The sequence below is a fragment of the Drosophila melanogaster genome, chromosome 3L (genome assembly GCF_000001215.4).
Source record: "Drosophila melanogaster chromosome 3L".
Lineage (NCBI taxonomy): Eukaryota > Metazoa > Arthropoda > Insecta > Diptera > Drosophilidae > Drosophila > Drosophila melanogaster.
The window spans coordinates 27,367,027-27,394,009 of NT_037436.4; the positions used below are offsets into that span (position 1 = coordinate 27,367,027).

General features: G+C 39.4%; 1 protein-coding gene across 4 annotated transcripts in view, besides 1 other annotated feature; it reads left to right on the forward strand.

Moving 5' to 3' along the window:
• Positions 1-26,983, forward strand: part of Dbp80 (Dead box protein 80) — a gene marked incomplete at its 3' end in the record, with an annotated part of 142,844 nt that overhangs the window by 87,711 nt on the left and 28,150 nt on the right. For 3 of the 4 annotated variants that reach the window (NM_001276239.1, NM_001276240.1, NM_001015151.3), the window contains one exon: positions 13,927-14,062. In NM_001276239.1, the coding sequence (NP_001263168.1) occupies positions 13,927-14,062 (136 nt within the window). Of the gene's footprint in view, positions 1-13,926; positions 14,063-23,917; positions 24,028-26,983 lie in introns of all 4 variants that reach the window. The other variant, NM_001276241.1, reaches the window with a different exon arrangement.
• Positions 22,249-23,295: a mobile genetic element.

Here is a 26,983-nt window from a genome sequence, read left to right on the forward strand (position 1 = left end):
AAAGTCTAAGGACTTGTAAAGTCTAAGAACTTAAAAGTCCGATGGCGTTACGCATCTTGTTATTCTAGTGTCTTTGCTTTCACTCTACGAGTAACGGGTATATTTAGTAGGGGTTCACCTTTCATAGCAGAAATGGTATCCCTTCTTCAAGTGCCAGAATGACACTGGTCATTAAGCCTGATCCAGCTTTTGGACGAGTATTTGGGCGATATTGCATCCAGCGATTTGTTCCGTTGAGTCCATTTCATTTAGCACGAATATGAGCGTTGAATTTAACCGAAGCATTAAAACGGAACCACTCTGCACAGCCCTTAGCCCCAGAATCTCAGTACTGTGTGCCTGAAATACCAAAGCATAGCCTACAACGAATTGTAGTAGCTCAAAAGGGTGCAGCGACGGTGCCCTATTCAGGAGTGAACGCTGCAGATGTCCATAATCACATGAATGCCGTCAGCAAAGGTTGAGTGTGAGTGCATTTGCGAAGCGATCTTTAAAATCTCCCCCGAAGTAAGGATTTAAGCGTTACGAGAACATCATCAAATTTCTTACTCAAATTACTTTTAATTTCATGCAAAACAAGTTCATCAAGGTCGCTCAGAATTTACCTAAATGTTAGTCGTAGCTCATCGCTTAGCTCCAACTTCACATGAAGAACGAAATCGTCAACCGAAGTTAACGCAAAACTTGACAAAGATTCCGCTAATCGTTCCACTCTATATATTGCAGTCGCCTTGCGCTTTAAAACGTAACACTGTTTGTATCAGCGGTAACTTTTCCAAAATTATCAGCAGACATGGCAACAGCAATAATAACGAGAGGAAAATAAGCGCAAGAAGGAATTAGCGGCAACTCCCGTTATTTGGCAATGTACGCGCACAAGGCTGACGGCAGATTGCGCGAGATACCAGTTGTAGGACTCGACCTCGGTTCCAAGCTGAGTTTTCCAGTGTTTTCCCAGTGGTTTCCAGACTTCAGGCTGAGTTTTCACTGTTAACCCTTTAGGTTTTAAAGCTGTTTGATTTTTAATAAAGAAACACGAGCGGGCTTTTGTTCTGTCTGAATCGAAGTACTCTCAACTTTATTTATGAAACCTAAGTTAGGCTAGATGTATACAAAGATTCTGTTCAATGTTTACAAGAGTTCTGTTGGCAACATGCATCTGCGAAAGTGTTGTGTAGGCAGTTCTATTTTCTTTTGCGAGATCTGTCGCAATCGACATTATCATGTCCAATCGCGGTTTCGGCATTGCAACTAAGTAGTACCATTTAGCATTACAACAAGGTGTTGCCACAGAGTTAGTTTCGTGTGGTTAATGAACTGGCGGTTAATGGCGGCTTGGCGGATGTTGCCGACCTGACGTTTCTGTCTTTCAAGAATATATGTATACCCCGTATGCATACCTGGTATGGCAGGTTCCGTAACTCCACCCCCCTGGAGTTAGGGCCACATCGAGGGAATGGCCGATTTAATGGAATTTCCGCAGGAACGATCGTGATGCTTCTTTTCTTGAAAGTCAGGATACATGTCATGCATATGGTCATAGTACCAGTAGTATATAAAACGTGTAGAGGTGATTTGTCGCTGAATTCTTCATGACGATTATGTCGGGTTGGCTCGATAACGACCGAAAGTTAAGTTTGTGCAAATTTATATCTTCGAACGTGTTGTTTATGCTCAACTGTTAGAAAGATTTAATGGAGAGCTCGGTCTTTTGTTCAAAATCCATCACAGAGTCGTCAAGCCGTTAATTTTGATCGTACAGTTGTCGAAAATATATTAATATTGCATACCCATTGACGTCGAAGGGCATCTGACATGAAGGTGTGTGACAATGGTGTTTACGGAGTTAAAGATGAAGATTTTTTCGATTTCTCTGATGATTTCTAGCCGGCCAAAGTCTTTGATGTGGCAGGTTGCTGTTTGGTTGTAGAAAACCGGTTGAGTCCGACCACTCTCGCAAATACATGTTTGGTGTATTTTAGGACGTTTTTCTTTGAAATACATAATCTTGTCGTTTTGAACATATAGAATATGTTGGGTACAATCAGAAATTTAGTTTGATTTAAGGGCAAAGAAATAATGTGCGCGAGTTTATAAATTTGTTTGTAAAATACAAATGTACAAATGTACTTTAACATGGAATGTTATATAAAAATTATTAAAATAACAATCTGTATAAGTGTTCGTCGGATTCTAGGGTTACATTTTGGTTTGTTATGAATTCGTTTATGGATTGAATTTATTTTTCTGATACAATGAATTTATGTATTATTTTTAATTTAGTTAATAAAACACTTTCTGCTGTTTTATATGTAAGATATCTATATTAAAGTTTATTCTGGTGATATATTGAATTAAGTGTATTTCGTTATTTTCATCATTTAATGTTTTGTATATTTTGTTGTCATGGTTTTTAATGAAGTTGTTAATTATTATGTGACTTGTAGTATTTTTTTTTAAAATCGAATGATGGCTTCTTTGTTAAATACTGTTTGTTTATTGATTTGATTAGTTATTTGATTTTCGTTTTGCTTTACAACGTTAAACTTATCATTAATAGATTGGGCGTCCATATTTCCTGTAACAATTTTTATAATGCTGCCGAGACCGTTTACTAATTCTCTCTTTCCTTTTTTTGGGTAGTAATTTATATTATATTATATTTTTTTTTTTTTTTTCATAATTTTTTTTATATTAATTTTGTAAAGTAAATGTTTGAAAGAGTTTATCACTCTGCTTTTCCCAGGTGTATCTTTGCGATTCTGTCATGTACATCCAGCTGTTGAATTTTGCCAATTTGCGCAGTTACACAGCTAAATCTGGAAAATATGCTCTTCGCTATTCTGTTTTATTTTCCTGTCCATACTTTCTTTAATGTCCTGGTTGATGATGTTTTTATATTCGTCAAGTTTTTGAAGGTAGTCGTGTTCGTTATTGTGGGAGACATCTTGGGTTAGTAAATGGGGTCTCTCAAAGGGTGTGTATTTTGTTGTTGAGTGTAGTGTATATAGAATTGTTGTATGTGTTCAGAGTTTCGAAGAAAATGCCTTCGTGGTCGCAATTAAGTATTTCTGTTTTTTCTTTTGTTTAGTATTATTCTAAAAATCTCGGTTATAGATGAAAGGAGTCCTTCCACTGGAGTATTACTCGAAGATTGTTGGAATTATGTAAAATGTACCACTATATTATATTGGGCCCATAAGTCTTAAAGAAGTTTATTCGCGAATTCCGAACCTTGGTCACAAGTAAGTTTTTTTTTTTAATTCCGAATGTCGAAAGCTCTGACTATGTTTAGACTGTCTCTAGTCGCAATTGTATACCCTGAAGCTAATTTGGAAAATTTGTCAATAATTGTTAAAATTGTCTTTCCATTAATAGTATAAATATGTATGATCTGCATTGGGGAATAGAATGTTTCGGTTTCTGAATACTCCAGTTTTTGTGGTTGTCTGTTGTACTTGAGTGTTTGACAGACGACGCAATCATTAATTATGTGAGAAATTTTTGTCTTTAGTAGTGGGGAGTATATAAATTAAACTAATTATGTTGGTATAGATCCCTCGCCGCGGTCTCCGGCGTAGGTTGCAGGTATCCGGGAGGCAGGGCGGTTGCCGCAGACCTCTTCTCCTCAGAATTAGAAGATATGGTGGGAGAACGTCTCTCCGTTGTTGAGTGCCCTTAAGGCTAGTCAACCAACCAACCAATTTAATAATGACAGCAAAAGCTGGAGTCGATTCAAGGCGCGATGCGCTCTTTATTGAATATAAAATCAAACTGAACTTAAGGCTAACAAAATATGAAACTCATAGCGGCCACTCCAATGGGTAGTGTTTGCCGGCTATGCACGGGCTTCCGGCCAGACGCTGTGTCAGCAATTTGGCCGGAGTGAGTCTTCGGACGATCGGTCGTAGCCGTCGCCCGGTTAACTTAGTTAACTAGTCCCCCCTCAGAATTAAGGCCGCCCTCGGCCGTCTGTAGTTCAGCGATAATCTGCCTAACTTGGCCTGCGGATTTTCTTGCCTCGGTGAAACGCCTAAAAATAAGCCCGATGCAGATGAGTGCGCAGCATATTGCTCCTGCAATAATTGCTACGAGACGTGTTCTTTGGTTCTCAATCTCTTCTCTGAAATCCTTAATGAACTCCAAGTTTCGTTCACTCAGACGGTGAAGATACGGGAGGCTGAGGACATCTTGGGTGGCGGTGATGTTCAACAAGGGAAGACTTGCTGTCCCTGGAGCTCTCTTCTGGGTGTTATTGTGGTTGATGAAGAGTGTGTCATTTATGGTGGCTGTTTGTCAAAGGTTATGAGGTGTGTGCCATGAGTCCAGATTTCTGTGCCGTTGTCCACTCGCACTTTGGCCGACCTATCGTTGATGATAATAATTCCTTCGTCTACGTAGGTTATCGGATGCAGGTCACTCTCTTGTGCTCGGCAGTGTGCTACCCCACCGGCGTGCAGTTCTTTGGCGCACGAACTCTCTGAAGCTAGGCGGCAGAATGTGGCTCTCGGTGATTCGGAGCAGTTTTTGATGGCGTAAACTTCTCCGCTGCATTCGGCTATGACATTGTCTATGATCTGCAACATCGTTCCACCATGGGCAACTGGGAAAATAGTGATCTTCTTGCAGGCCAATTTAATTTTTGGGAATTTAATGATAAAGTGTAAAATGTTACGGGACTGTAAAATCTTTACAGACGAGACGGACAAAAGATCTCCTATAGGTGTGTCGGTGGGTTCCTCAAGCCAAACTGGTTCTAAGTCTTCGTGATCTAAAATGTTCGGACTAACAATGTTAATCCTGGCTAGGGTTATTGCAAGCATTAAATTTTGTAATTCCGCCATCAACATGCGGTTTCTAGCAAGTAGTGTTTCATATAAGTGTCCAGTGTCTATTTGTGAGGTTTTGGCTGATCTCAAAATTGAATTGACGGTAGAGGTAAGTTGATTAATTTGATTTTGGGTTTTTGTGTTAATTTGGATCTGTCTATTGCTAGACTCGACTAACCTCATTTCGGTAAACCTGATTTTTTCTAAGTCGCTGGCATCTGGTGTCCCTGCTACAACCTTTAGCATAGATCCTAAGAAATCCAAGCTCCTAGCTACTCTGTGATGAACGCCCAACGACTCTGACAAGTCCTGGAGGTGGGCGGTATCCACGCTCAGAAGCTTCTTCATATGGGATAGCGGAAACATGTCTATCATGTTGGTTGTCTCCTTTATTACACGTCCCTATTCTGAGAGGTTTGCTGTGTGCGTGACGTAAGCAAACTCCTCCCATACTAGGATTTCGCCATCTATAACGGGGAATAATCGGTAACGTGGGCCGACGCCAAGGACAGGAGTATGCAAAATGTTGGTCCGATCCTGTGAAATTAAGCTTTAGCTATTTTTATGCTTATAGAGGGTTTTCCCACCACCGATAAAATGAACTTAAAACAAACTATGCCAGTGGCTACGAACCTATAGTAAAAAACAAAGTGCGCCAAGCGGCTTGAAGGTGTAATAACTAATGAATATAAAAAATAAAGTGCGCCAAATGGCTTGAAGGTGTGATAAAAAATATAATATAAATAATGAATATAAAAAATGAATAATAAAAAAACCATAAAGGACATTGTTGGTCATATCATTTAAGATTGTCCTTGTGGACCACCCTCCCCTTGATGAGGACCGTGGTCCCCAGGTCCGCTTCTACGGCTCTCTCCTCGCACAAGGGTGTGAGTTTATTTCCCAGCCTTCTATTGGATTTAACCAATACCTTCTCGCCGACTTCGAATACTCTGTGTTGTCGGGAGGCGTTTTCCCTGGTCCTGAGCGTGTTTTGTGCCTTAATGATTCTGTTCCGGACTTCCGTCTGTGGGTCATCTGGGTGCTCCTGCACGATGTCAACTGGTCGTTTGTCAACGACAGAGTGAATTGACTCATTATACTTGGCGGTTGCCAACAAAATAATTTCCACAGTATCGGTTATGCCCTTGTCGATTTTTAGGCAACGAGCAAGCTCCAAAAGGTGCTATGAAAGCGCTCCACTTGCCCATTTGACACGCTATGGAGTGGCGGTGCATTGGCAATGCTAACGCCAAAGTGATTGTCAAGCATGGTCGAGATAGTATGCGAATTTAATGAAGGTTCATTATCGCAGTAAACTACTCTAGCCCTAGGGAAAAAATTCATAATCTGTAGTATGGCCGGTTTAAGGTCTTCGATTGTCCTAGAGTGGACATGTTGCACAATTGCGAACTTCGAAAACTTGTCAATGCAAGTGAGAAAATACTTTTTATCCGTAGAAAAAATGTCGATGTGTAGTAGTTCTCCCAAATGAGAGGGGATTGGAGTCTCGCCTAGCTCATGTTTTTTTGGGTGCCTATCGTATTTGGCTTTTGCGCATGTTTTGCAGTTTGCTACGATTTCGGTAGCCAACTTGGTCATCTTCGGAAAGTAGTACTCGGAGAGTACCTGCTTAACGTTTTCTTGGGCCGACCTGTGGGCCCTATTGTGTTCTACGGTACGAATTTCCCGTCTTTCAGGGACTGCAAAAATATCCGTTACACGGTTTTTGCAGTGCCAAAATTTGGTGGCTGGAAATCTCCGAACCAACTCGTCCTGTATTAGTGCCAGCGTTTGCAGGTCACAATGAATGGCGTTTACGCCCTTCGGAACGATTACATCTGCGAGTTCATCAATCAATGACTCTTTGCAGGGGAAGTTAATCGCATGCCGCCTCTTGTTTCCAAAGAGGACGAAGCTGCGCTTTAACGGAAAGCGTGCCTCCTCCAGAGTTATCTGGTTCTGAAAGCAGTTTAGGGGCTTATCCGTCGTTTCGATAGTGTGCGTCAAGGAGAGCTCGCTGTGAACAGTGGCCACGCACGATTGAGCTTCTTGCTCCTCCATGACGTTAATTTGTTGCCGTGACAATGCATCGGCGACCAAGTTTTCTTTGCCGGGTTTGTAGAAAATACGCGCCCCTGATTCATCAATGCGCGCTTTCCACCTTTTAATCTTTGCATTCGGATTGGATTCCGATACTGCAAAGGTTAGCGGCTGGTGGTCGGTAAAGATGTTGATGTCTTTAACCGCATACAGGTAATGCCGTAGCTTGGCCAAAGCTCAGACTATGGCTAAGAGTTCCCTCTCATTGGTGGCGTAGTTAACCTCCCTGTCCTTCAATGTCCTTGAGATCATTGTTATTGGGCGTCCCTCTTGGGACGGCCAATGCCATGGACCGAGGCATCTGTCGTTAGATCAAATGCCTTTTTGTAGTCGGGGTACCTTAGCATCACGTCGTCGGATGCCAAGATGTTTCGTAGTTTCTGGAACGCTTGTTGCTGCGTCTCCGAGAACTGAACCGGAATGTTTCGTGACCTGTGTCTACTAACTGTTCCGTTTTCCCCTTTTAGGATGTCTGATATAGGCCTTGCTATTGCCGCGAAGTCCTTAATAAAACATCTGTAGTAGCTGGCTAGGCCTAGAAATGACCGTACCTCAAAAACACTTTTGGGTTCCGGAAATTCTTTTATAGCCTTAACCTTTTCTGGGTCTGTTGTAGCACCGTTACAAGTGACTATAAACCCAAGGAAGCTCACGCTTTTCTTAAAAAAGCTGGACTTTTCTACCGATACCCTCATGTTCGCATCGTGCAGGCTCTTTAGAACCCAATCTACGTGCTTGATGTGAGAGTTTTCGTCTTCGGAGTAGATAATTACGTCGTCAACGTAAACATAGCAGAACTTACCGATTTGTTCCCGTAGGATGTCATCGATTGTCCTCTGGAAAATGCTGCCTGCATTTTTGGGGCCAAACGGTAATCTGCGAAATTCGTATTTTCCCCCATTCACAGAAAAAGAGGTTTTTTCCCTGTCGCGTTCTGCAAGAATGATGATAAGTTGCTCAATATCATGTTAATATTTGGCATGGGGTATTTATCGGGCACTGTTCTTTCGTTTAGCTTGCGGAAGTCGATAACTAGTCTCATTTTCCGGTTGCCATGGTCATCGGTCCCTTTCTTATCTACAACCAATATCGGGTTGTTGTAAGGGGATACCGACTTCTGAATTATCCCGTTTTTAAGCAGGTCTTCAATCTCTTTGTTGACGAAGTCCGCCGCCCCCATTGGGTACGGGTATAATTTTGCGTATATGGGCTCCTCACTAACTGTTCGGATGGTAGCTACCACCGATGTGTTATAGGGCAAAGCCTCGTTAGGGTTTGCAAAAGCCTTCTTCCTAGTCTTCAGCATTTCTAAGAACGCGTTTCTGATCAAGGGTGGCGCATCTGAGCAGTCCACTTCGGTAAAATTGACGTCGGGGCATGGGTGGAATTCAATTTTCTCTTCTCCATTCTCCAAATCAGGTAAAATGAAGAACGTGGCCTTCGTGATCGTGGTAACGCCATGGAGTGATTGGATGGTGAATGGGGAATCGACGGGGCGAACGCCTTTTAAGCCTTTGTGAGGCCGGATAAAATTTTTTGACGCACCCGTGTCGATGAGGAACTTCATCTCTTTCCCCGCTACTCTTCGTCTGATGACGGGCAGCAGGGATTTTCCCCTAAAAAATTAATCACTTCTAAATCATATTCAGAAATGGTGTCGTCGTCGACTTTGGCCGCCGCGCTGGAGGCTGTGGTTGCGTACGTGCCTTCGGCCTGACCTATGCTCTGAGCGATGTGATTAACCCTCTGTCTCTTGTGAGGGTGTGAACGACCGGAGTGGGCGGGCTTCCCGTTTTGGTAGGCCTGTGCCTGAGTGGGTTGTCTCAACCTGGACATAGACGGGTCAACCTCCATAGGTTCTGATGTGTTTTCACGACGCACGTCGTTATGCGGAGCCGAGTGTACCTGAGCCTTAACCTGTTTAATAAAGTGTGGGTTTTTTCCCCCGCCTACTTGGGAGTGCGCTTGGTAGGGCGTTTGTTGGCGTTCTTGCGCCATTGGGTATTGCTTCCTATCCCTATCCTCCAGGCTTTTTGCAAACGATGTTGCGAAGGTGTACCTTTCGTGGTTTGATTCCACTTCCTGAGCTAATGCCAACGCAGTTGGCATGTCCTTCGGCTTCGCCGAGAAGAGGACATCGGAAAGACTGCGCTTGAGTCCCGAAATAAATATACGGAGCGCATCATCCCGGAATTTATCGCATAAGATTTTTGCCGCCGCCGTTTCATACGACATGGTGGCTTTATTGGTAAGCAAGGTGAGCTTTTTCTCGACCTCGTCGTAGTATTGTAATAGAGTCAGGCTTCCCTGTCTGAGGGTGCCCGTCTCCTGCTCGATGACGTGAATCGCGCGTTTGTCACTATATGTGAAATCGAGGAGATCTATGATCGCACCGAAATTCAATACAGTGCCGAACGAAGATAGCACCGCATCGGCGGGGCCTCTTATTTTACTTCTGATTATAACGACCGCCTGGTACTGGCGTGAGCTATTTACATAATTCCTAAATATCTAATATGCGGCTACCGCCGCCTGCCGCCAAGAGACATATGTCTCCTGTGCTCCCGTAAATTCGGGCAAGCATTTTACGGCATCCAGAGGCTCGCTGCACTCGACGTTGCCCGTGATATCAATGGGTTGGTATACCTTGATTATACGGGCTGCCGCTTGTGTGGGTGCGATTTGCACCGCTGCAACTTGGGTAGCCAACTGTTGTATAATTTGGCGCATTTCTTCTTCTCTACGCCTGGCTTCACCGGCCGCTTCTGCCAAGCCACGATTAACGGCGGTCTGAATCACAGCCTTAAGCTGATCTGAGTCCATGGTTCTAACTGAAGGGGGTTAGTGGGTGGCCGTATTGGGCTGAAAATACGCGGGGGCCCTTCACTGTCAGAATCTGAGTCGCTAGGTTTATTTTCCCTATATTGTGTAAACGGGGAGCACATATGTGCTTAAGTTAAACTGCACTGGTATGCAATGCCCGCTCAGCTATTTTGCCCACGAAGGCAGCTGGCAACGCAAGAAGTACGCGGAGACGGAGCCGCCGCCTTAACAACTATGTATGTGAGCCCAGTTGCCGCCTTTCCAAGTGCCAACACTGGTATGGTGAGGGGTCGCGGGGACTGAGCCTCCGCCACGATAAACAAAGAAGCACCGGTAGGGTGAGGGGTGCGCGGGGACTGTAGCCGCCGCCTTTGCAACGATGTGTAAAGCTGTTCGAACCAAGCCGTCACCTCGCGGAGCAGCGGCAAGGTAAGGGGTGGGTGGGAGCTGAGCTTCCGCCACTATAAACAAAGAAGCGAAGAATAAATAATTGAAATACAAATGCATGCGCGGCCGTATCGGGTTCACAGCGGTGGAGTGGGGACAATAAAAGATACAAAATGGACTGTTAAGCTAATACCAAGTATACAAAACTGAATTAAATGTCAAATAAAAAATTCAAATCTGGTATATTAAACTGTTAGAGCCTTGGCTCTGATATTTAGCCCCCGCAATATGTTAATTTCCTCACCAAAAATATTTGCAAAAAAAAAAATTTAACTGCTCGGCGAAATAGCAATGCGCCGTAACACAACTGTGAGCGAATTAAATTAGGCTATTTTTTTTTTTTTTTTTTTTTTTGCCGTGTTTGCAACGGATTATGATGTTAATTAAATTTTTTTCGCAGTGAAAATAAACACCAAACACCTATTAGCCGTCACATTCAATATTGAGATTTTAAAAACACTCTTCAGACTGGTTTATTTAATATTTTAACACTGGTCTGAAACTATGGTTTGTGTCGAAGATGTACATGTTCTGTATGATGTGGGCGGGTGCGTACTTCCCGCTAGTTGAGCGCCAATTAAACTAATTATGTTGGTGTAGATCCCTCGCCGCGGTCTCCGGCGTAGGTTGCAGGTATCCGGGAGGCAGGGCGGTTGCCGCAGACCTCTTCTCCTCAGAATTAGAAGATATGGTGGGAGAACGTCTCTCCGTTGTTGAGTGCCCTTAAGGCTAGTCAACCAACCAACCAATTTAATAATGACAGCAAAAGCTGGAGTCGATTCAAGGCGCGATGCGCTCTTTATTGAATATAAAATCAAACTGAACTTAAGGCTAACAAAATATGAAACTCATAGCGGCCACTCCAATGGGTAGTGTTTGCCGGCTATGCACGGGCTTCCGGCCAGACGCTGTGTCAGCAATTTGGCCGGAGCGAGTCTTCGGACGATCGGTCGTAGCCGTCGCCCGGTTAACTTAGTTAACTTATACAATAGATCTTTTTAGATGGGCTAATGTTTTCGTCTATTCCCTTGTGGTTGTTAGCCAAATGGTATTTTCGTATTTCCGATTCTTGTTCGTAAGGGTCGGTAATATATTTTGGTAGTGTAGTACATCTAATAAATTTGTATAGTTGGGTAGGTATAAATAAATTTTTTAGAGTTTCTTCAATAATTTTAAAGATTTCGTCGGGTGCAAAAACTGCACAAGTTTTGTTGGGTTTTAAGATTTGTTTCAAAATATTTGTCTCTTTCACTTCATCTTAATGTGTTTCTGATATTATTATTACGTTATTATTCTTGAAGGGCATTAAGGTTGATCTTTCGGCTTGTGTTATTAGCCAAGTCAGTGGTCTAAGGTCTGACGATATTGAATGCTTGTGAACGGATGAAAATGTTTATTTATCATGGCTAGCATTTCTTTCTCTACTGTTGAGTAATTTATCTCTGTGTCTGATAGCGAAAGACACAAATTTGTCGTTGTTAAGTGAACCTTGGGACAAGACTGCCCCAATAGCGAAGTTACTAGCTTCCGTGGTAAGTATAAAGGGCTTGTTGAAATCCGGGTATTGCAGGATCGGATCATTGCAAAGAAGCGGTTTGCATGTTTCAAATGCCCTACTGTATTCCTCATCAATTTTGACTGTTGCTTTTCCTTTCAGTCGTTGTGTCATTGGTTTTGTAAAGGCTGCGAAATCCTATATGAGCTTTCTATAGTACCCACGTAGTCCTAAGAAGGACTTAATTTGTTTTTTGGTTTTTGGCATGGGGAATGTTTTTATGGCAATTAATTTTTTTTGGATTAGTTCTTATCCCAGAGTTGGTCACCACATGACCCAGATATTCGAAAAAATTCGAATTCTTCCGGTAGGAGTTTTAGGTTTGCTCTGTATATTTTATAGAATATGAATTTTAAGTCATTGAATTTATTCTTGAAGTGAGGCTGAGAATACTATGATATCGTCCAGATAGATTAAACAGCACTTGCCGCTAAGGTCTGCTTGGACCTTTGGAGAGTCGCCTGTGCATTGGTGTGCCCGAATGGCATTTTTACGAATTCGAAATGTCCTCCTGCTGTCGAAAAGTCTGTTTTGCTAACATCTCTGGAGTCCAATACTATTTGATGGTACCCACGAGCTAAGTCTAAAGCTGCAAAATATTTGGCACTACCAATTCTGTCTAAGACGTCGTTGATGTTAGGCATCGGGTATTTATCTTTGACGGTTTTCTCGCTCAGTTTCCTATAGTCGATTAGCATTTTTTGTTGCTTGGGTCGTCGGACATCTTTGATGCCAGAAAAACTGGTGCGCCCAAGGAGAGTGGCTGTGTCTAATAATGTCTTGCGATTTGTCTTTGCGATTTGTCTTCGAATTTCTTGTCTTTTCAAAGGGCTGTATCGAAATGGTTTTTAATATAATGTGGTTCTAATTTTATGCTTCGCAAGGTTAGTGAAGATAAGGTTAGCCCCCTCTTGATGAAAGAGTTTCGGGAATTTCCTGCTTGATTTCGGAAATGGCGTTAATTTCAATAAAATCGTTCTCAGTGTACTTATGTAATAATGTAATTATACTTTTGAGTCAAGACACAGTAAGTCCTCACATGATTAGTGAGAGGTTTGGTTTTATCTTTTATATGTTAATTGCGCTGTTATGTTACTGTTACTGCATTGTATTGATTCATCGCTTCTAAATAAATATAAAAAAAATAAATAAATAAGTAAATAAAAAAAAGTCAAGACACAATTAATTGCTTGTCTTGTGATGAATTGATCACTTCCATGAAACTGGAGTTATTTTTTGCTTGATATAGTCCCCCTGATATGAGAATGTCCGAAATTTGCGTTGTATCGCACCGAAATGTGCCGTTATCAAGACTATCGGGGCGGGGAGCTTAACTTTGTTTTTAGAAGCTTCGTCAAGAATGTTCAGTTCAGATGTTGTATTATTTTCTGTGTATATTTTAATATTGAAACGTTGTGTTTTTAGTATTGATTGTGGAATATTGACTATTGCTTTTAGTTCGTGTAGAATGTCCATTCCGATTAGTCCATGGAAAAATGAGTGGAATTTGAATTTAATTAGTGGATGATAACGTGTGTTAAAAATTCTGTAGTTTTAATTAAAATTGGGTCTTTTAGGTTAATTTGGTCTGGTTGGCAGAACGATTAAAGGTTAATGAATGACACGGTCACTCCGTGCCTATCAATGTTATCCGGATGTTAGATGGATTACAATATATGGTAAGGGGGACCCGGGCTCTTTAACTAAGAATACTGTTTGTTTCTCGATGCTCTTTGTGGAAACTTCTATATTATGTAATTGAGCATCATGCTCGAATTCGGTCGAAGTCTGTTCCAAGTTATGGAATGAATCTTTAACCCTTTTGGGGTTTGAACTTTGTTCTAGCTGCATAGTTTCTTGGTTGCTCTTATTTTCATGATTTTGAATTTTGATAAAACATATTAACATTTTCCTTGCTTCACGGACAGGTTTGTTGCCTTTCCTAAGCAGATAGCTTACCTTATTTACAAATAACATGATTTTTCATTTCGTGATTTAACAAAACTTTTAGCCCGTTTTTCTTGACTCCTTGCATTCGGCAACATATTTTATACGTAATTTATATGTGGCGCGACTATCTGACTGTTGTTTTCTTTTTCAGTGTTATGTGAACATAGAATTTTTCACTTTAATTAAAATATTTATCTTTTATTTAAATGTGTTTTCTAGATTAATGCGTGAAGAGGAATCACTTGAAAACATAAAGCAATATTATGTTAAGTGTAAAAATGAAGAAGGAAAATATAATGCGATTCAAAATATTTACGGTTGCATAAGCGTTGGTCAAGCTATAATATTTTGCCATGTAAGTATAAGTATGAAACCCATCGAATACTTTCTAAATAGATCATTATTTAAGATTAAAATAAGCTTTATACCTTCCATACATAAAAGCTGAAGTTAGTTTCGCGAGCTATGTGCTCTTCATTATTGATGTACTCAAACTGATATTAAAATACTCAAGCTAACCGTCTAGCAAAGTGCAGGTTTTGCTACCTACATAACTAAAGGCTTTTATTCTAAATTTGCATACGAAAATACTAGGGTAATCAACCGAAACTTATAACTTATAACTCATTAACAGCAATATCTACACTCCCCTTAGAAGTATGACCGTCCTCGGTCATCTAGAACTTGCCATCTTGTTGTATCTCCATCGCTTCCGTCTCCTCCTCAACACCAAGGTGAGCTAGATAGGGCAGCTAATGCAGACGCTGGTTCCCACGCCGACCGAAAACCAGATATCAGTAGTTCCAGCCGATTTCACCTTCACCAAACCCCTTAGATAACCTCCAAGATTTCATTTTTCATTTTTTGGAGAAGTGGTATGCTTAGCCTCAGATAGAGGCCAATGATGTTTAGCAATGGTGTTACAGCCATGACCGGTGTTTTCATTATGGCTTCGAGTTGGTTGGAGTATTTGGTGCTATTGATTGAAGCCACTCGCTCAAACTTAATTAGAAGTGGGCTGTTGGTACTTATTTCGGGGCCGTCGTCAGTTCTGTCTTTATCTGGGCACTTATTGATTATTATGAGTCGTCTACTAGTGTGATGAGGCTTAAATGGCTGGCCTGAGTTTTACATAGTGCAGGTCTCGAGCGCAGGTATCGTGGGTAACCAGCTTACAGTACCATGCGTAAGTTGTTGATACGCAATCGGTGACAGCAGAACGTCGTTGTTGCATTCTGCTACTATGTTCATGCAGAATGGTGTGTTGGTGTGATACAGGAATATTGGGATATTCGATTAGCATATGGATAATACCTTCGGACTAAAAGACTTTAATGTTAGACGAATGTAATGTTAGATTTCTGTTAGACTTCAAATAATCGTGATTAAAAATGACTTGACTTATGTTATTCGCCTTAGCCAGTGTGACTGTAAGCAATTTAGGTTATTGAATTTAGGTTATTAATATTCTGTTTCTGTGTCAACCATATTATTTTGTTTCGCTATAATGATCTTGTTATCAGTTTCTGCCTCTGTTCCCACTGCAGTGCATCAACATCCGTGATAGGAATATATTGGGCGTGCGCGAGTTATAGATGGGCCGTAGCTCCACGTGGACAGTTGGTTAAATTATATGTTTTAATTCCGAACACAGATTAGGTAACAAATGAATATGACTTCTTATTTTATTTGAAAATTACATTTAAGGTGTAGAGTTAATGTTCCGGTTTTAAGTGTGTCACTTCGTACCATCAAAATGCAAGTGACAATGCGTCGCAAAAACTTCTTTTGCCTAACGCCGAAACTGCGCTAGGCGTCGGCTACAACGCCTCGCTATGACGGCCCTTTCAAAGCTACAAATGTAAACTGACCAATCAACGCACAATTAGAGGCTGATGCAACATTATCGTTATGGTGAAATCTATTCCTAGAATGTTGAGACCATGTATGCTCAAAGTGTGTGTGTAACATGTGTATGAGCTTATTTTATAATATGTGTTTATTCATGTATGTGGACTACTGAGTTGTTGTTGTTGCGGCCCTTGATGCCGTTGTCATTCAGCGGAATCTGGACGGTTTCAGGGGAGTGGTGAATGTATAGTGGTAACTCCTCCCCCCCAAGACTGAAGAGAGGGCCATAACGAAGGAATGGCGTGATCGGGTATGACTGGTGATGAGGCAATGAAGATTGTCATTCTTTGTTATTGCAAATGTATGATTCCCGCGGAGAGAAAAAAGAATACACTCAAAAATGCGTATGGTACTTTAAGGTGTGTTCCATTCTATCGTGAAGCTCCGTATTTGTCTTCCATAATCCTTGTCGAAATTGGAACCAGCTTCTGACAGATTGTTGAGTAAGTTCGGTAGCTCCGGGGTCATGATGTTGACGATGTCTTCATGGTTAGATGTATTGAAGATGGCTTTTTGCAAGTCTCACATATTTACATGATGAATTCTATTATATTCTTCCTTAAATTACAATGTTCGTGTGTTCTTACTCGCTATAAAGTTATACAGTTTGCTGTAACAATAATTTGTGTGTTATTAATAGGTACGGAATGAATTAATTTGTTAACTGATAAATGTCTAATGTAAACATAAGTATTTTAATAGAGAAAAAAAAATTTAATCATAATTTGTATTCTGTTTAGGGAAATTAAGTTGTAAACATTTTCTTATTTTGATTTCATGACTTTTTTTGTATTTATATATAGGAATTATTTTTCGTTTCGCACTACTAAGGTTTCTGCAATTGTATTTAAGCGTAACATAGTCACATCTATATTAGCGTTTATCTTAATCGTACATTCCAAAATTTTTTTCTTGTTATTTACATTATTTATTTCTTTAGCAATTTGAGTTTTCTGTTTATCGTATCCATGTATGTTTGTTATTATTCAGGTTATATTTGGAATTCTCTACTTGTCCTAATTGGGTCTTAATTTTAGATTTATAAATATTTTGTCTTTTGTTTGTAGTAAAAGTAACGCCCTCATCAGTATTTACAGTCTGTTTTGAAAATCTAGGGTTGTGCTTATTGCGTCTATTTTTCTTACGAAATACTACGTCTTTTGTTTCTACCTGGATAGCTTCTTTCCTTTCTTGATTTAACTTTCCAATATTATGAACCTTGTTGTTTTGAACTAGTTCACATACTTTAGGGTATATTTTTTTTTGGAATTCGTTCAATTTTTTTAGATAGTTATGCTCATCGTCATATTTAATGGTTTGCTGGAATACATGTGTACGTCCCGAAAACAGTTCATAAGGAGTCAGCTTAGTAGCCGAGTGTATATCGTTATTATATTATTATTATTATATTATATTATATTATTATTATTATTATTATTATGAACAGATGAAGGTTTCTGTTAGAATCTCCTCGTGGTCTATCTGTACTTTTTTCTTTTTCTTTTCTTCCAAAATGATTCGATACACTTCAGTGAGTGTAGTCTTTCGACTGTCTTTCGACTGTCTTTCGACTTACAATAATCCTGTTTGGCTTCAAGGTTTTCTTTAAAATATCTGTAATTCGTTGTTCTGTAAAAGACAGTTCAGTAATTACTTGTCTCGATTTTCGTTTATATATAACTTCAGTTTTAGATTCTATGAGATATGGATGTGATCATCCATGTGTTCGTCTGTTGAGTGGACTGTATCTCCACACGTCCCTGTTATTGAGTTACTATCATTTATGTTCATGTCGATTTCTACCCTGCTCAATGCATCCGCTACCAAGTTTTGAGAACCTTTCTTATACAAAAATTCGTAATCATATTGTAATAATTGCATTCTCCATCTAACTGTTTTGGAGGTCGGTTCCTTAAAAATCATCAGCCTTGTAAGTGGCTTATGATCAGTTACTATAACGAATTTTCTTCCAAACAAGTAAGGGCGAAAGTATTTAACAGGCCATATAACTGCTAACATTTCTTTCTTGACAGTGGCATAGTTACGTTCTGTATCGGACAATGGTTTACTTACAAAACAGACCGGCTTGTCCGAACCCAAGGGACCTTGTGATAGCACCGCTCCAAGGGCAACGTTAAGATAAATCTTTTAGAAAGGTCTGGGTATTGTAGTAGGGGATCATTGCCAAGAAGGGTTTTGCATTTTTCGAATGCATCGATATATTCCTGGTCTATTGTAACAGAATTTAAATTGCCTTTTAATTGGACTGTAAGTGGTTTCGTTATTCTGGCCATATCTTAAACTTCCTATAATAGCCTAGTAATCCTAAAAATTTGTTTTTTTGAACGAGGTAAATTTTTTGAGGGCGATAATCTTGTCTTGATTTGGTTTAGTACCTTGGTCCGTAACAATGTGTCCTAAGAATTCTGTCTCTTTCTTTAAAAATTTTGATTTCTGTTTTTGACGTAACTTATTTTACTGAATACTTTTTTTTAAGTCTGATATGTGTTGTTGCAATGAACCAGAAAAAACTATGATGTCGTCGAGATAAACTAAACAACATCTCCCTTTCAAGTTACCTAAAACGTTGTTCATTACCCTTGGGAGTGTTGCAGGGGCATTTGTCAGACCAAATGGCAAGGCTGTTTTAGGAATATCTTTCGGTTCCATTTGTATTCGATGATAACCCCTAGCCAAATCTAAAGTCGAAAATATCTAGCTCTATCGTTAATATTAGGGATGGGATATCTGTCTTTAACGGTTTTTTCGTTCAGTTCTCTATAGTCAATAACTAATCTCCATTTTTGTTCTCTTGTTTCGGATTTTTTCGGAACCAGTCAAACAGGTGAGCTCCTAGGTGAATGGCTTTCTCTAATTATGTTTTGTTCTAACATATTTTTAATTTGGTCATTGATCTCTTTTTGTTCTTGGTAGGAGTATCTAAAGGGTTTGGCATATATGGGTATGTCGTCTGTTGTTTCGATTTTGTGTTTGTTTGTATTTGAGAATGTTAATCTATCTGACGGGTAGTGAAAAAATAAGGGAAATTGCAAACATAGGTGTTTAAGTTGGTTTGCTTCTTGGTCAGAAAGGTGGTCCGTATTGACTCGTTCGTGAAATTTAGCGTCGTTTTTCATGTCCGTGGGGGGTCTTCGTTGCACCAATAAAAGTTCAATTCTATATATTCCTCTTGAATGAATTTGGTTGTAGATAATAGAAATTCTAAACAAATCGTCTGATCCTGATCAGAATAGTTGACTATTTCTATCCATGCGTTGTAATTGTCACCTGTATAGAGTCCTTGTTGAATGTAAACATTATCTACTAATTCTACGGAATCAAGTAAAAATGGTCCCTGTTCACATTCGACTGGTATCTGCACTATCATTCCCGAACTGGCTTTGATATTAAATATATCCGTAGCTCTATTTCGTTCAATATGAATGGGGATAGTTGCCGCAGGGGTTTGTAAAATTAACATTTTAAGATCTATATTTGCTTTTATAGTACATAAGATGTCAATACCTATTAGTCCGTCGAAATATTCGTGAAATTTGAGGATTAAAAATATAAAAGTGTCTTTTAAATTAAATTCGAAAAATTCTGGATATTGGACCTTTTTGGTGACCTAAATTTCCTTTAATACAGTTTTTATGCCTGTATTTGTGCTTAAGGATTCTCTCTGCTGAAGCGGAAAAAATTTAGGATCGATAAAGGAATTCGATGCCCCTGTATCGATTGAAAAACGTAACTTCCTACCAAATGGTGAACTAATCAAAATATAGGGTAGTGTCGATCCGTGTTTATCCTTATAACTTTTTAGGTCCCTGTCTTCTCTCTGAGGCTGGTCTTTGAAAATTTACAGTTTCCTCTAAATTGTGAAGTGCTGGTTGCTCCGAAGAGGCTTCCAGATTGTTAAATCTGCTAGTATTAGTCTGACGTGAACTAAAGAATATTCCACCTCTATATTGGCGTGAGTGGCAATCTGTTGATTCTGTCTTAGGTGGCATAATTGCTCTAGAGAAATTTTTATGTCCATTAACCTCGTTGTTAGAGAGATGACGCTGTCCGTAACGATTCTCGATTGAGTAAGGAAGAGCTCTATACTGTCCTCTGCCCTGCTGGTAGTCTGAAATACGATTATTAGTCGTCTCTTCTGCATGTACTCATCCCTCTCCTGAATGGCTATATCAAATGCTTGATCCAACGTATTTGGTCTAGAAGCTTTGACTACATTCCGGAGTTAGACCCTACGGTTAGACCCTTAATAACGGTTTTCAGGGAAGAGCCATATAGAAATTCTTTTTTTCTATAATAGCTAAAGCTGGAAGTTCCTTTGAATCGGCCATGCATGTCAATACATGTTTTAGATCCAAAATGGTATCATACAGTTTTGTTATTGGCAGCCTTCTAAAAGGAACCTCATGTAGTTCCTCTATTAAGGTCAGTTTGTCCCTGTTATCCAGTAACTTTCTTGTTAGATTCCTCTTAATTTCATCCCAGTCTAATAGGGTATCCAATCTATCTAACAATTCACTCGCTTTGCCCTCTATTTTATTCCTGATCGCTCTTAAATACATTTTCCCTCTTGGAGTTTGGTCTGTGTCTCTAAACATCAATAAAATCTCTTCCACGCTTTCTATGAATCTCTCAAGTGCGTAAGGGTTACCGTCGTTGGTCGGAAGGTACAGTTTGTCAAGAAACTGTTTACACACTGTAAAATAAGTTGAATTTTTGACTTTAAAGCTAAAAATAAAGGGTTTTTTGCTTAATTAAACGCAATTTTTTTATAAAATATAATTAAACAATATTTATTTTACTTATAAATCAAAAAACAAATTAAAAATATTAAATATACAAGAAAATAAACAACAAATTCCAAGTTTACACACTTTTGAGACTGTCAAGAAACTCTTTACACAAAACACTAAATCGAAGATTAATCCTAAATTTTTTAATTATTTTATTAAAATTTTAAAAGTTTTGTATGTAGTATGTTCCCCATTGGCTTTAGCTACAAGTTGAAGCCTTTTTTCATGGATTGGACAAGTTTTTGCAGGTCATATTCAAACGGGATCTTTTCACACTCTTCGACTATTACAGTCATAAGCTGTTGTTGTGTTTTAGGTCCCTTTTTGCCACCTTCTTCTTTAAGTAGGTCCACAAATTTTCAATGGGGTTCAGATCAGGACTCCGAGGGGGCGTATCGATCACTTTACCACAGTTATTAGGGCGCCAGGTGCGTACATTGCACTCTTTATGTTTCTGATCATGTCCTGGTAAAACTTAAAATTTGGCTTGTTGTTGCTAACCAGACTAATTTTTTCTACACTGGCCTTCAAATTTGTTTTTTAACATTTCTAGATATTGCACGGCATTTATTGTGCTCTCAATTAAGGCTAGTTTTCCCACTCCACGGCTGGTGATACAGCCCCACACCATCAGTGACATTTTTCCAAATTTTATCGTTGGAATGATATTTTGTTTTTCTAGCGCACTCAACGGTTTGCGCCATACTCTGCTTGGCCCGTCGTTATAAAAGAGCATCATTTTTGTTTCGTCACAAAATATGACGTCATCCCAGTACTCTTCCGCATGATCCATCATGCTCACAGCGAATTAATGACGCTTTTCCATATTGGCATCTGATAGCAAAGGGTTTTTCCTTGCAAATCGTGAAGAGTACCTATGGCGTAGGATGACTTGGCGCACAGTTTCGTGTGACACAGTTAGGTGGCATTCTTGCCTGATATCCAGAGCAAGTGATCTGACCGAGATTCGGGGGTTCGCAATCACTATTCGCATTATAAAGCGGTCTACACGCTTTTTAATTTTAATTTTCCGCCCACCACCACTCTTAGGTTCAAGCCTGCCCTCTTTTTCCGAGCCTTTTAAAACATTGTAGATGGTCTTACGGGATACAGGAAACATTTATACTAATTCTGGAAAAGATTTTCCCAACTGGTGGTTATAGTTTATTAATTGGGTAACTTCAAAAGTTAATCTCTTTCCAGGCATTTTATTAAATTTAATAATTCGCTTTAAGCACGTTTGATCAGCAAAATTTCACAAGCAAAGTCAACAAATTTCAATAGAAGCGTTGTAAAAAGCAATGCAAAGCCAAAAATAACGGAAAAATCGAGTTCGTTCTAAGAAAAAGAACAAAACAAAGTAGGAAAACAAAATGTGTAAAGAGTTTCTTGACAGTCTCAAAAGTGTGTAAACTTGGAATTTGTTGTTTATTTTCTTGTATATTTAATATTTTTAATTTGTTTTTTGATTTATAAGTAAAATAAATATTGTTTAATTATATTTTATAAAAAAATTGCGTTTAATTAAGCAAAACACCCTTTATTTTTAGCTTTAAAGTCAAAAATTCAACTTATTTTACAGTGTGTAAACAGTTTCTTGACAAACTGTACGTATTGTGTGGAATATATTTCATTTGATATTATAAAATGAAGGCAAGGTTACATTGTATTAATGTGTTGATTCGTTTTAATATCTTAATATGTTATCTTCCACATTCATGACATACTAACAGACTCATATGTACGTCGCAATGAAAATTTCAATGTATTTGACTCTGTGAAGGCAATCGACTCACTACAGCGGTCGAGAGATTACAACCAAAGACCCTAGAATAACAAGATGCGTAACGCCATACGATTTTTTGGCACACGATTTTTTGGCCGTGGCTCTAGAGGTGTTTCCAGGCTCTCTCGAATTTTTGTTGGAGAGCGAGAGAGCGGAGCAGACAACTGTATGTGTGCACACGTATGCTCATGCATTTTAAATTTGACAAAATATGCCCTTCACCTCAGAAGTTCTTAGACTTTAAATCTATATTATTTTTGATCAATTGGCACCATGCAAAAAATTCTTGTTTTGCATTGCCTTAACGTTATTATTATTTGAAAATAGATTAGAAATAGCCAAATCTATGTACGTATTATCACAAAAATAAATTTCATAAATGACTTTATATAAGAATATTTGTCATTAGAGAATTCATCTTGCGGCGTGTGAAAAATTAATAAGGCAATGATTGTTGAGTGCTTGTGTCCGCACTTCGTGCCTCAAGATATGAACAAAGCAAAGACACTAGAATAATTCTAGAATTATTCTAGTGTCTTTGATATTACTTTTGCAATAAACAGTTATCATATTTAATTATTTAGTATATTTATTAAATCATTTGACTTAATATGATGTAACATTAACATTAAAAGTGTTTCAAAAAAAAAAAAATATATATTTAGAATTAAACATAAATATAAATGTGTAAACGGTAGCTAATTCGAGTGGCGATTTTAACAAACAAATTTAAAAAGCTTTAAAATTATAATAGTCAGGGCGCGAATTTTTAAAAATTATTTTATTTTATCATATTGCTACGAAATTGGCAAAAACTACCCTAATATGTACAATGTAAATTCGTTTCTTCGATCAGAATTGATTTCGGCCCGAAAATCGTCTTCTAGCACAACACGCACACATACGCGTTCTCGTCTCTTGTTTTTACTCACACAAGCAAGCAAATTATATTTTTAGATTTCTTACGTTCTCAGCGGGAGTGAGCGGAAAGAGAGCAATTTTGGCCATCACTAAAAAATTGGCTGCATAGTGCCAAACCAATGTATGGCCGTTACGCATCTTGTTATTCTAGTGTCTTTGTTACAACACAGCTACCAAATGGCCGATATGGTCGTCTTGTATATCACCAATTTAAGTTTATTTCTTTTTTGATCATATCTAAGTTGTAGTTTTACACCAGTTTGTGTAGACTGATCTGAAATTTGTATGTTTCTGTGTTTCCATCGCGTATCAGTGACCTGTTCGGACATAATTGTTCGCGTCCAACTTGACGAAACCTCTTCGCCACTACAAATCGACAACTGTCTTGCAACACGTTGCCACTTTAAGGTTGTGGTTTTTGCACAAGTTACTGTGAGCTTATGTTACGTATGTACGTTTGTGTGGTTCCGTCGCGTATCAGTGACCTGTTCGAACATAATTGTTCGCGTCCAACTTGACGGAACCTCCCTCCACTACATGTCGGCACTGGGATCAAGCATGTACCACTGACTTGTCCGAACATAATGTTCGCATCGAGCCTAGCAGCCCTCTCACAGCACTTTCCAGTTCTCTGCTTCTACGCTGCATTCTAACTGTAGTCTCGTTACTTTCTGTATGTATGTATGTATGTAGCCTTTCTTTTTTGTATAAACGTGCTTCTTTTTTTTTTGTAAAACAGTGGTTCTTATTTAGAGTGGCATCTGATTGTTTTGTATTACAGTGCTTCTATGCAATATGCAATCCGCTCCTGGTTATCGACTGCGCCAGTTATAGATGGGCCGTAGCTCCACGTGGACAGTTGGTTAAATTATATGTTTAAATTCCGAACAGGTAACAAATGAATATGACTTCTTATTTTATTTGAAAATTACATTTAAGGTGTAGAGTTAGTGTGTCACTTCGTACTATCAAAATGCAACTGACAATGCGTCGCAAAAACTTCTTTTACCTAACGCCGAAACTGCGCTAGGCGTCGGCTACAACGCCTCGCTATAACGGTCCTTTCAAAGCTACAAATGTAAACTGACCAATCAACGCACAATTAGAGGCTGATGCAACATTCCTATCTATTCCTAGAATGTTTGAGACCATGTATGCTCAAAGTGTGTGTGTAACATGTGTATGAGCTTATTTTATAATATGTGTTTATTCATGTATGTGGACTACTGAGTTGTTGTTGTTGCGGCCCTTGATGACGTTGGCATTCAGCGGAATCTGGACGGTTTAACGTCAACTATAGTTAAAGTCAATATATTTATCAATATAATTATATAAATTGAGGAAGATGATAAAATTGGGAGGGATTTTTATTTAAGCTTGTCCTTATAGAACGCCCCCCTCTAATGAGAATAGAAGTCCCCAAGTCTGCTTCTACACGCTCTTCTGTGTAGAGTGCGGTTAGTTTATTCCCTAACCTGTTGTGGTTTTTAAGGTAGCCCTTTTCGCCTACCTCATATATTCGGTTTAGTCTAGGTTAGTGGGTTGCGCTAGTTGTGATAAGTAGGTTCTTTGGAAGTTGCGGAGGGTCGTCGAGTTTGGATTTTGTTTAGGGAAATTAAACGTCTGCTCGTTTTGCTTTCGATTTTCAGAATGAATCTTTATTTCTACTCTCTAGTTATTCTCAACTCTGTTTGTTACATATTTGTTTACTTACATGCTGATCTGGCCGAAAAGTGGAATAAGAGTGGATGCAGTTCTGTGGTGGGTATCGGGTGAACCCCGATGTTTGTAGCGACTCAGCACTTCAAGTTCGATACCAAATACTTGTGAACGTCATCTAAATCTCCGATTGTCAAGAGGGGTCTCGGCGGGGACCGCCGTATTTTGTTCCCCATCGTATTTTGTTGATCTGTATTTTGGTTTCGAGATCCGCCATCCTTAACTCGTGTATTCCCAACTCTTGCGTTGTCCTGTTCTTTTTGATCGTCTCTATCCGCGGTATATCCAGCTTTAATCCAGCTGCGCCAAGCTTTTCTACTGCTTCTTATTGAACATTACTCACCATTGCCTTGCAATGGCTAAATTTTATTACCGCCGATCCATTTAACGTCTTCTCCGGTCCGCAATCTGTTTGTAGTTTCACGTTTTCTCCATTAAATGTCGCGATCTACCCAGCCTCTGGTTCGAATATCGCGGTGATGAATATCACATATATCAGTATCAGTATCAATATCCACATATCAGCCTTCTTATACATTTTTCATTAGCTTGGTTTACAATCTTATCGTTCTTACATATATATGTCGGCGAAACAGGAGTCTCATCCATATTATTTATTCACTTCGCGATTTTGTGCGTCAGCGCAGCAAGTTCCGATCGACGTCAGCAGTCAAACTTCACTGAAGGGATCTTCTTCCATGTCCCTTCTTCATCATATTCTCTAATGGCTATACACACTGGCGTGTGCCACATTGTCATCTCTCTCTAACACACTATTTATGACCGCTCGATCGGACCTCACTCAGCTGCAGAGGCTGTTCGTGCCTCTGTCGCAGCGCTCGACAGAATTTTACCGCAATATTACAATTTCATCAGAATATGAAATCACAGAAGGAATTTCTGGAATGCGAAGAGTCGCGCTCCGACACGGCCTTCCTGACCTTTCACACGTCCTCGTGTGCCTAATCCACCAATCAAGTCCAAGTCACACAACTTCGTCAACTTAAGAACAATTAATGACAACAAGTAATAATCAGTAATTATTTACTTGACAATTCATCTCATGACTGATTTTTCTTTTACAAAGACATCTCCAATTTACATATCAAAACTTCAAACTATTTACATTTTCCATGACTTTAATTTCTCATAATAACATTGGCGTGTCTTCTCTCACACCCAATCTCTTGACCCCCGCCATAACACTTCTCGTCCCTGCGAGTTAGCTGTTATAGTGCAGTCATCATCACTTGACCCCCGCCATAACACTTCTCGTCCCTGCGAGTTAGCTGTTATAGTGCAGTCAACATCACTTGACCCCCGCCATAACACTTCTCGTCCCTGCGAGTTAGCTGTTATAGTGCGGTCACACGCCATTCTATTCATAACGTTCGCCAAATGTTTCCTTTCTTGGGACACAGATGCACGATCACTAGTGCCATCTTTAAACTCTTTTCTCTCTTGGGACACAGATGCACGATCACTAGTGCCATCCTTCAACTCTTTTCTCTGTTGGGAGTCACCATTACATTCATGCGAATATTTATATGTTCGCTTGACAACTAACGACTTCAAATTGTGTCGATGACCATCTAGTACATTAATCACTCGATGATACTTCTCACTTAACACATGACCTCATACCGAACTACTCTACATCCTTTCGCATGTTTTCCTTGCTTGTACGCTCATTTGTTTTCAACCTGCCCATTTGCTCTGCTGGCATCTGTAGCTATTGAAAACAACTCAATCCTGTTTGTTGAACAAAGCTCACGGAACTTGTTGCTGACAAAGCTTCTGCCTTGATCCACTATGATGCGACTGGGAGCTCTAAGGAAAGACATACTTGACTCTTCTATAGAATCCGCTGGCCATGTCTAAAACAAATGAAAAAAATATTTACCACACCGCAAACGATCTATTTGATCCAAAATCTGTAGCAATGGAAACTGAGTCGCTATGGGCGCCCTTGAACACTTTTATTTTTATTACTTAAACGAATTTTCAATGCGCCTTATTTGGTATTCCAGTTACGAAACTATCGGCATACTTTTCCAATATATTTCTTAATTTACATTTATCATATATTGATGTCAAAGAGTATTTCCAAACTATTCTCATGTGCATT